The 9,920-nt window shown below is 71.1% G+C and overlaps 1 protein-coding gene across 1 annotated transcript; it reads left to right on the top strand.

Moving 5' to 3' along the window:
* Nucleotides 1–2,314: 2,314 nt before the first annotated feature.
* LOC117438836 (basic proline-rich protein-like) lies at nt 2,315–8,688 on the top strand (the record flags this gene model as incomplete). The annotated part of the gene is made up of 10 exons (XM_034074221.1): nt 2,315–2,488; nt 2,544–2,827; nt 3,178–3,297; nt 4,183–4,335; nt 4,785–5,305; nt 5,587–5,707; nt 5,988–6,140; nt 6,991–7,110; nt 7,391–7,744; nt 8,394–8,688. Coding segments are annotated over exons 1-10 (2,295 nt in total), but the record flags the coding sequence as incomplete, so codon positions are not given.
* Between the last annotated feature and the right edge of the window lie 1,232 nt (nt 8,689–9,920).

The raw sequence follows: 9,920 nt of genomic DNA on the forward strand, positions 1-9,920 counted from the left end.
CCTTGTCCGCACGGACCCGGAGGCCCTGCAGTCCCGCCCGAACGCCGGGCAGCTGTGCCTAGGGCCGAAGATCCACGAGGTGGTACTGGTGCTGCGCCTCTTCAGCGCATGCCTGGCTTCGCAACGCTGCCCCCAGCCCCGACCCTCCCTCTTCGCCCCCGGCCCACAGGGCCGTTCTCGTCGGCAACAAAGCCGCCCCTGGCCCCGGCCACCCGAGCCCGGGCGCCCTGCAGTCCTGGGCCGACCGCCGGGCCCCCGCACCCAGGTCCGAAGAGCCACGAGGGGGCACTGGTGCTGCGCCTCTTCAGCGCATGCCTGGATTCGCAACGCTGCCCCCCGCCCGCCCCTCACTATTCGCCCCCGCCCCACAGGGCCATTGCCGTCGGCAACAAGGCCAAACGCTGGCCCCGGCAGCCCAGGCCCGTCCGCACCACAGGCCCGCCCGAATGCCCGGCCCCCCGCCCCGGGCTGAACAGCCAGGAGGGGGCACTGGTGCTGCGCCTCTTCAGTGCACGCCTGGCTTCGCAACGCTGCCCCTCACCCGCCTCTCCCTCTTCGCCCCCGCCCCACAGGCCATTGCCGTCGGCAACAAGGGCCCCCCCGGCCTCGGCCTGGTCTTGCCCTTCCGCCCTGCAGGCCCGCCCGAACGCCGGGCCCCCGCGCCCAGGCCGGAAGAGTAAAGAGGGGGCACTGGTACTGCGCCTCTTAAGCGTACTCCTGTCTTCGCAACACTGCCCCCTGCCAGCCCCTCCCTCTTCTCCCCCGCCCCACAGGGCCATTGCCGTCGGCAACAAGGCCCAACACGGCCCCGGACGGTCGGGCCCGGCCGCCCTGCAGTCCCGGCCGAACGCCGGGCCCCCGCACCCAGGGCCGAAGAGCCACGAGGGGGAACTGCTGCTGCGCCTCTTCAGCGCAAGCCTGGCTTCGCAACGCTGCCCCCCGCCCGCCCCTCACTATTCACCCCTGCTCCATAGGGCCGTTGCCGTCTGCAACATGGCCCAACCCGGCCCCGGCCTCCCGAGCCCAGCCGCCCTGCAGGCCCGCCCGAACGCCGGGCAGCCGCACCCAGGGCCGAAGAGCCACGAGGGGGCACTGGTGCTGTGCCTCTTCAGCGCATGCCTGGCTTCGCAACGTTGCCCCCCTGCCGCCCCTCACTCTTCGCCCCTGGCCCACAGGGCCGTTGCTGTCGGCAACAAGGCCCCCGCCAGCCTTGTCCCCACAGATCCGGCCGCCCTGCAGTCCCGCCCGAACGCCGGGACCCCGCGCCAGGGCCGAAGAGCCAGGAGGCGGCATTGGTGCTGCGCCTCTTCAGCGCACGCCTGGCTTCGCAACGCTGTCCCCCGTCCCCCCCTCACTAGTCGCCCCCGGCACACAGGGCCGTTGCCGTCGGCAACAGTCCGCCCCGTCCGCTCGGGCCCGGCCGCCCTGCAGGCCCGGCTGAACGCCTGGCCCCAGCGCCCTGGCCCGAAGAGCCAGGAGGGGGCACTCGTGCTGCGCCTCTTCAGCGCACGCCTGGCTTCGAAAGGCTGAAACCTGCCCGCCCCTCCCTCTTCGCCCCCGGCCCTGAGGGCCGTTGCTGTCGGCAACAAGGCCCACCCCGGCCCCGGCCGCCCGGGCCCGTCTGCCCTGCAGGCCCGCGCGAACGCCGGGCCGCCGCGCTTAGGCTCGAAGAGCAAGGAGGGGGCACTGGTGCTGCGCCTCTTCAACGCATGCCTGGCATCGCAAGGCTGCCCCCCGCCCGCCCCTCACTCTTCGCCCCCGGCCCACAAGGCCGTTGTCGTCGGCAACAAGGACCCCCCCCGTGCCCCAGCCGCCTGGGCCCGGCTGCCCTGCAGGCCCGCCTGAACACAGGGCCCATGTGCCCAGGGCCGAAGAGCCAGGAGGGGGCACTGGTGTTGCACCTCTTCAGCGCACGCCTGGCTTCACAACGCTGCCCCCTGTCCGCCCCTCACTCTTCGCCCCCAGCCCACAGGGCCGTTGCCGTCTGCAACAAGGCCCCCCCCCGGCCCCACCCAGCCAGGCCCGGCCGCCCTGCAGGCCCGCCCGAACGCCGGGCCCCCGCGCTTAGGCTCGAAGAGCAAGCAGGGGGCACTGGTGCTGTGCCTCTTCAACGCATGCCTGGCATCGCAAGGCTGCCCCCCGCCCGCCCCTCACTCTTCGCCCCCGGCCCACAGGGCCGGTGCCGTCGGCAAGAAGGAGCCCCCCGCCTTGTCCGCACGGACCCGGAGGCCCTGCAGTCCCGCCCGAACGCCGGGCAGCTGTGCCTAGGGCCGAAGATCCACGAGGTGGTACTGGTGCTGCGCCTCTTCAGCGCATGCCTGGCTTCGCAACGCTGCCCCCAGCCCGACCCTCCCTCTTCGCCCCCGGCCCACAGGGCCGTTGCCGTCGGCAAGAAGGAGCCCCCCGCCTTGTCCGCACGGACCCGGAGGCCCTGCAGTCCCGCCCGAACGCCGGGCAGCTGTGCCTAGGGCCGAAGATCCACGAGGTGGTACTGGTGCTGCGCCTCTTCAGCGCATGCCTGGCTTCGCAACGCTGCCCCCCAGCCCGACCCTCCCTCTTCGCCCCCGGCCCACAGGGCCGTTCTCGTCGGCAACAAAGCCGCCCCTGGCCCCGGCCACCCGAGCCCGGGCGCCCTGCAGTCCTGGCCGACCGCCGGGCCCCCGCACCCAGGTCCGAAGAGCCACGAGGGGGCACTGGTGCTGCGCCTCTTCAGCGCATGCCTGGATTCGCAACGCTGCCCCCCGCCCGCCCCTCACTATTCGCCCCCGCCCCACAGGGCCATTGCCGTCGGCAACAAGGCCAAACGCGGCCCCGGCAGCCCAGGCCCGTCCGCACCACAGGCCCGCCCGAATGCCCGGCCCCCCGCCCCGGGCTGAACAGCCAGGAGGGGGCACTGGTGCTGCGCCTCTTCAGTGCACGCCTGGCTTCGCAACGCTGCCCCTCACCCGCCTCTCCCTCTTCGCCCCCGCCCCACAGGCCATTGCCGTCGGCAACAAGGGCCCCCCCGGCCTCGGCCTGGTCTTGCCCTTCCGCCCTGCAGGCCCGCCCGAACGCCGGGCCCCCGCGCCCAGGCCGGAAGAGCAAAGAGGGGGCACTGGTACTGCGCCTCTTAAGCGTACTCCTGTCTTCGCAACACTGCCCCCTGCCAGCCCCTCCCTCTTCTCCCCCGCCCCACAGGGCCATTGCCGTCGGCAACAAGGCCCAACACGGCCCCGGACGGTCGGGCCCTGCCTCCCTGCAGGCCCGCCCGAACGCCAGGCAGCCGCGCCCGGGCCCGAACAGCCACGAGGGGGACTGGTGCTGTGCGTCTTCAGCGCACGCCTGGCTTCGCAATGCTGCCCCCCGCTCGCCCCTCACTCTTCGCCCCCAGACCACAGGGCCGTTGCAGTCGGCAACAAGTCCTCCACGGCCACGGCCGCTTGGGCCCGGCCGCCCTGCAGGCCCGCCCAAATGCCGGGCCCCCGCGCCCGGGCCCGAAGAGCCACGAGGGGGCACTGGTGCTGTGCCTCTTCAGCGCACGCCTGGTTTCACAACGCTGCCCCCCGCCCGCCGCTAAATCTTCACCCCCGGCCCACAGGGCCGTTGCCGTCGGCAAGAAGGCCCCCCCCGGCCCCGGCCGCCCGGGCCCGGCCGCCCCGCAGGCCCGCCCGACTGCCGGGCCCCCGCGCCCAGGGCCTAAGAGCCAGGAGGGGGCACTGGTGCTGCACCTCTTCAGCGCACGCCTGGCTTCGCAAAGCTGCCCCCCAACAGCCCCTCACTCTTCGCCCCCGGCCTAAAGGGCCGTTGCTGTCGGCAACAAGGCCCCCCCCCCGCCTCGGCCTGGTCGGTCCCTGCCGCCCTGCAGACCCGCCCGAACGCCAGGCCCCCACGCCCAAGGGCGAACAGCCAAGAGGGGGCACTGGTGCTGCGCCTCTTCATCGCACGCCTGGCTTCGCAACGCTGCCCCCAGCCCGCCCATCACTCTTCACCACAGGCCCACAGGGCCGTTGCCGTCTGCAACAAGGCCCCCCCCGGCCCCGTCCGCCCAGGCCCGGGCGAACGGCACTCCTGGCCGAACGCCGGGCCCCTGCGCCCAGGGCCGAAGAGCCAGGAGGGGGCACTGGTGCTGCGCCTCTTCAGAGCACGCCTAACTTTGCAACGCTGCCCCCCGCCCGCCCCTCCCTCTTTGCCCCCTGCCCACAGGGCCGTTGCCGTCTGCAACAAGGCCCAACCCAGCCACGGCCGGTCGGGCCCAGCCGCCCTGCAGGCCCGCCCGAATGCCGGGCCCCGGTACCGAGGGCCAAAGAGCCACGAGGGGGCACTTGTGCTGCGACTCTTCAGCGCACGCCTGGCTTCGCAAGGCTGGACCCCGCATGCCCCTCACTCTTCGCCCGCGGCCCACAGGGCCATTGCCGTCGGCAACAAGGCCCCCCCCGGCCATGGCCGCCCGGGCCCGGGCGCCCTGCAGTCCCGGCCGAATGCCAGACAACCGCGCCCAGAGCCGAAGAGCCACGAGGGGGCACTGGTGCTACGCCTCTTCAGCGCATACCTGGCTTCGCAACGCTGCCCCCTCCAGCCCCTCACTCTTCGCCCCTGGCATACAGGGCCGTTCCCATCGGCAACAAGGCCCAACCTGGCCACGGCCGGCCGGGCCCGGACGCCGTACAGTCCCGGCCGTGTGCCGGGCCCCCGCGCCCAGGGCCGAAGAGCCACGAGGGGGCACTGGGGCTGCGCCTCTTCAGCGCACGCCTGGCTTCTCAACGCTGCCCCCCGCCGGCCCCTCACTCTTCGCCCCTGGCCCAAAGGCCCGTTGCCGTCGGAAACAAGGCCCCCCCCGGCCCCGGCAGGACGGGCCTGGACGCACTGCCGTCCCGCCCGAACGCCGGGCCCCCGCGCACAGGGCCAATGGCCCACGAGGGGGCAATGGTGCTGCGCCTCTTCAGCGCACGCCTGGCTTCACAACGCTGGCCCCCGCGCGACCCTCACTCTTCGCACCCGGCCCACATGGCTGTTGCCGATGGCAAAAAGGCCCAACCCGGCCCCGGACAGCCGGACCCGGCCGCCCTGCAGGGCCGCCCAAACGCCAGGCCCCCGCGCCCAGGGCCGAAGAGCTACGAGGGCGCAATTGTGCTGCGCCTCTTCAGCGCACGGCTGGCTTCGCAACGCTGGCCGCGCCCGCCCTCACTCTTCGCCCCCGGCCTACACGGCTGTTGCCATCGGCAACAAGGCTCCCCCCGGCCCCAGCATCTTGGGCCCGTCCACCCTGCAGGCCCGCGCGAATGCCGGGCCACCGCGCCCTGGGCCAAAGAGCGAGGAGGGGGCACTGGTGCTGCGCCTCTTCAGCGCACGCCTGGCTTCGCAACGCTGCCCATTGCTCGCCCCTCACTCTTCGCCCCCGGCCCACAGGGCCGTTGCCGTCTGCAACAAGGCCTAACCCGACCACGGCCGGCCCGGGTCGGCCGCCCTTCAGGGCCACCCAAACGCCAGGCCCCTGCGCCTAGGCCCGAAGAGCCAGGAGGGGGCACTGTTAGTGCGCCTCTTCAGCGCACGCCTGGCTTCGCAATGCTGCCCCCCGCCCGCCCCTCACTCTTCGCTCCCAGCCCACAGGGGCCGTTGCCGTCGGCAACAAGGTCCCCCCCGGCCCCGGCCACCTGGGCCTGGCCGCCCTGCAGTCCTGGCCGAACGCCGGGCCCCTGCGCCCAGGCCCGAAGAGCCACGAGGGAGCATGGTGCTGCGCCTCTTCAGCGCAAGCCTGGCTTCCCAACGCTGCCCCCCGCCCACCCCTCACTCTTCGCCCCCGACAAACAGGGCCGTTGCCGTCGGCAACAAGGCCCAACCCAGACCCGGCCGGCCGCGCCAGTCCGCCTTGCAGGCCCGTCCGAACGCCGGGCCCCCGCGCCCCGGCAAGAAGAGCCACGAGAGAGCATGTTGCTGCGTCTCTTCACCGTACGCCTGGCTTCATAACGCTGCCCCCCGCCCGCCACACACTCTTCACCCCTGGCCCAGAGGGCCGTTGCCGTCTGCAAAAAGGCCCAACACGGCCCCGGCCGCCCCGGCCCGTCCACCCTGCAGGCCCACCCGAATGCCGGGCCCCCGCGCCCCGCCAAGAAGAGCCACGAGGGGGCACTGGTGCTGCGCCTCTTCAACACAAGCCTGGCTTCGCAACGCTGCCCCTTGCCCGCCCCTCACTCTTCGCCCTTGGCACACAGGGCCGTTGCCGTCGGCAACATGTCCCCCCCGGCCCCGGCCGCCCCGGCCCGTCCACCCTGCAGGCCCACCCGAACGCCGGGCCCCCGCGCCCCGGCAAGAAGAGCTACGAGGGAGCATGGTGCTGCGCCTCTACAGCGCACGCCTGGCTTCGCAACGCTGCCCCCCGCCCACACCTCACTCTTCGCCCCCGGCCCACAGGGCCGTTGCCGTCTGCAACAAAGCCCAACCTGGACACGGCCGGCCGGGTGCGGCCGCCCTGCAGTCCCGCCCGAACGCCGGGCCCCCGCGCCCAGTGCTGAAGAGCCACGAGGGGGCACTGGTGCTGCGCCTCTTCAGCGCACGCCTGGCATCGCAACGCTGCCCCCCGCCCGCGCCTCACTTTTCGTCCCCCGGCCCACAGGGCCGTTGCCGTCGGCAACAAGGCCAAACCCAGCCCTGGCCACCCAGGCAAGGACGCCCTGCAGGCCCGCCCTAACGCCGGGCCCCCGCACCCAGGGCCGAAGAGCCAGGAGGGGGCACTGGTGCTGCGCCTCTACAGTGCACGCCTGGATTCGCAACGCTGCCCCCCGTGGGGCCCTAACTCTTCGTCCCCGGCCCACAGGGCCGTTGCCGTTGGCAACAAGGCCCCCCAGACCCTGGCCGCCCGGGCCCAGCCGCCCTGCTGTCCCGGCCGAACGCCGGGCCCCCGTGCCCAGGCCCGAAGAGTCACGAGGGGGCACTGGTGCTGCCCCTCTTCAGCCCATGCCTGGCTTCGCAACGCTGCACCTCGCCCGTACCTCTCTCTTTGCCCCCGGCCCACAGGGCCGTTGCCGTCGGCAACAAGGCCCCCCCTGGCCCCGGCCGGCCAGGCCCGGCAGCCCTGCAGCCCGCCCGAACGCCGGGCCCCCGCGCCCAGGCCCGAAGAGCCATGAAGGGGCACTGGTGCTGCGCCACTTCAGCGCACACCTGGCTTTGCAACGCTGCCTCCCAACCGCCCATCCCTCTTCGCCCCCGCCCCACAGGGCCGTTGCCGTCCGCAACAAGGCCACCCCGGCCCCGGCCTCCCGGGCCTGGCCACCCTGCAGGCCCGCCCGAACGCCGGGCCCCCGGGACCAGGGCCGAAGAGCCACGAGGGGGCACTGGTGCTGCGCCTCTTCAGCGTACACCTGGCTTTGCAACGCTGCCCCCCACACGCACTTAATCCTTCGCCCGGGGCCAACAGGGCCGTTGCCATCAGCAACAAGGCCCCCCCCGGCCTTGGCAGCATGGACACGACCGCCCTGCAGGCCCGCCCGAATGCCGGGCTTTCGCGCCCAGGCCCGAAGAGCCACGAGGGGGAACTGGTGTTGCCCCTCTTCAGCGCATGCCTGGCTTCGGAACGCTGCCCCCCGCCCACCCCGCACTCTTCGCCCCTGGCCCACAGGGCCTTTGCCATCTGCAACAAGGCCCAACCCGACCCCGGCCTCCCGGGCCCAGCCGCCCTGCAGGCCTGCCCGAACGCCGGGCCCCCGTGCCAAGGCCCGAAGAGCCAGGAGGGGGAATTAGTGCTGCGCCTCTTCAGCGCACGCCTGGCTTCGCAACGCTGCCCGCCGCGGGCCTCTCACTCATCGCCCCCGGCCCACAGGGCCGTTGCCGTCGGCAACAAGGCCCCCCCGGCCTTGTCCGCACGGACCCGGCCGCCCTGCCGTCCCGCCCGAACGCCCGGCCCCCGCGCCAGGTCCGAAGATCCACGAGGGGGCACTGGTGCTGCGCCTCTTCAGCGCACGCGTGGCTTCGCAACGCTGCCTCCCGCCCGCCCCACACTCTTCGTCCCGGGCCCACAGGGCCGTTGCCGTCGAGAAAAAGGCCCCCCCGGCCCCGGCCGGCCGGGCCCAGCCACCCTGCAGGCCCGCCCGAACGCCGGGCCCCCGCGCCCAGGGCCGAAGAGCCACGAGGGGGCACTGGTGCTGCGCCTGTACAGCGCACGCCTGGCAACGCAAAGCTGCCCCCCGCCGGCCCCTCACTCTTCGCCCCCAGCCCACAGAGCGATTGCTGTCTGCAACAAGGCCCAACCCCAGCCCCTGACGGCCTGGCACGGCCGCACTGCAGGCCTGCCCGAACGACTGGCCCCCGCGCCCGGGGCCGTACAGCCAGGAAGGGGCACTGGTACAGCGCCTCTACAGTGCACGCCTGGATTCACAACGCTGCCCCCCGCCGGGCCCTCACTCTTCCCCCCCGGCCCACAGGGCCGTTGCCGTTGGCAACAAGGCCCCCCCAGACCCCGGCCCCCCGGGCCCTGCCGCCCTGCTGTCCCGGCCGAACGCCGGGCCCCCACGCCCAGGCCCGAAGAGCCACGAGGGGGCACTTGTGCTGCGCCTCTTCAGCGCACGCCGGGCTTCGCAACGCTGCACCTCGCCCGCGCCTCACTCTTTGCCCCCTGCCCACAGGGGCGATGCCGTCGGCAACAAGGTCCCCCCTGGCCCCGGCCGGCCGGGCCCGGCCGCCCTGCAGGCCCGCCCGAACGCCGGGAACCTCGCCCGGGCCCGAAGAGCCAGGAGGGGGCACTGGTGCTGCGCCTCTTCAGCGCACGCCTGGCTTCGCAACGCTGCCCCTTGCCCGCCCCTCACTCTTCGCCCCCGCCCCACAGGGCCGTTGCCGTCGGTAACAAAGCCCCCCGGCCCCGGCCGGCCCGGCCCGGCCGCCCTGCAGGCCCGCCCGAATGCCGGGCCCCCGCGCCCATGCCCGAAGAGACACGAGGGGCCACTGGTGCTGCGCCTCTTCAGCGCACGCCTGGATTCGCAACGCTGGCCCCCCGCCCGCCCCTCACTCTCCGCCCCCGGCCCACAGGGCTGTTGCCGTCGGCAACAAGGCCGCCCCCCGGCCCCGGCGGGCTGGGCTGGGCCGCCCTGCAGGCCCGCCCGAAAGACGAGCCCCCGCGACCAGGGCTGAAGAACCAGGAGGGGGCACTGGTGCTGCGCCTCCTCAGCGCACGCCTGGCTTGGCAACGCTGCCCCCCCGCCCGCCCCTCACTCTTCGCCCCCGGCCCAAAGGGCCGTTGCCATCGGCAACAAGTCCTCCCCAGCCCGCGCCGGACGGGCCCGGCCGCCCTGCAGGCCCCCTTCCAGACAAACCACAATCTCCAAGCTCTCTCTCAAACCAACTCCTCACAAAGCTCAGTGAAATGTCCTAATTGTATTTGAAACCTGCTTTGAAAACATTCCTTGATGGAGCAAGTGTGACACACTGCCAACTTCCTTCTGAAGAGAATATGAACAAAGCACAAATGATAGTAAAGTAGATGAAAACAATAACATTTTCCCCATGAAAACAAAACAAAAAAGAAAACAAAAAAAGTATTTTATTTGTCAACTTTCTCCAACATTGATTCCTTACCAGTTACTGAAAGTCCTTTATTTCTAATACAGAAGATACTCAACTGTCAAGAAAATGATGATATTAATTTCTGTTTCACAGCCTTTGCCTGTGCTGTCACAAGGGCTATAATGAAGGCCAACAACAATTATTATATTTAAGTAAAGACTACTACATTAATTAAAATTATCTTTTACTGAGATTGCCAAATTCAAGTCAAACAGCAGAGACTATAATTCTAATGCTGGACCCTAGTTTACTACATATTTATTATTTTTTAAAAACCCAAAACCTAACAAAAATCACTGAATAAGTATTTTCTTATACATTTACCTACACTATTATGAAATGTTACTCCGTTATGGGCATGATAATTACCATTTAAAACAAAAAAGACACAA

This window comes from Melopsittacus undulatus, unplaced genomic scaffold (assembly GCF_012275295.1).
Source record: "Melopsittacus undulatus isolate bMelUnd1 unplaced genomic scaffold, bMelUnd1.mat.Z mat_scaffold_689_arrow_ctg1, whole genome shotgun sequence".
Taxonomy (NCBI): Eukaryota; Metazoa; Chordata; class Aves; order Psittaciformes; family Psittaculidae; genus Melopsittacus; species Melopsittacus undulatus.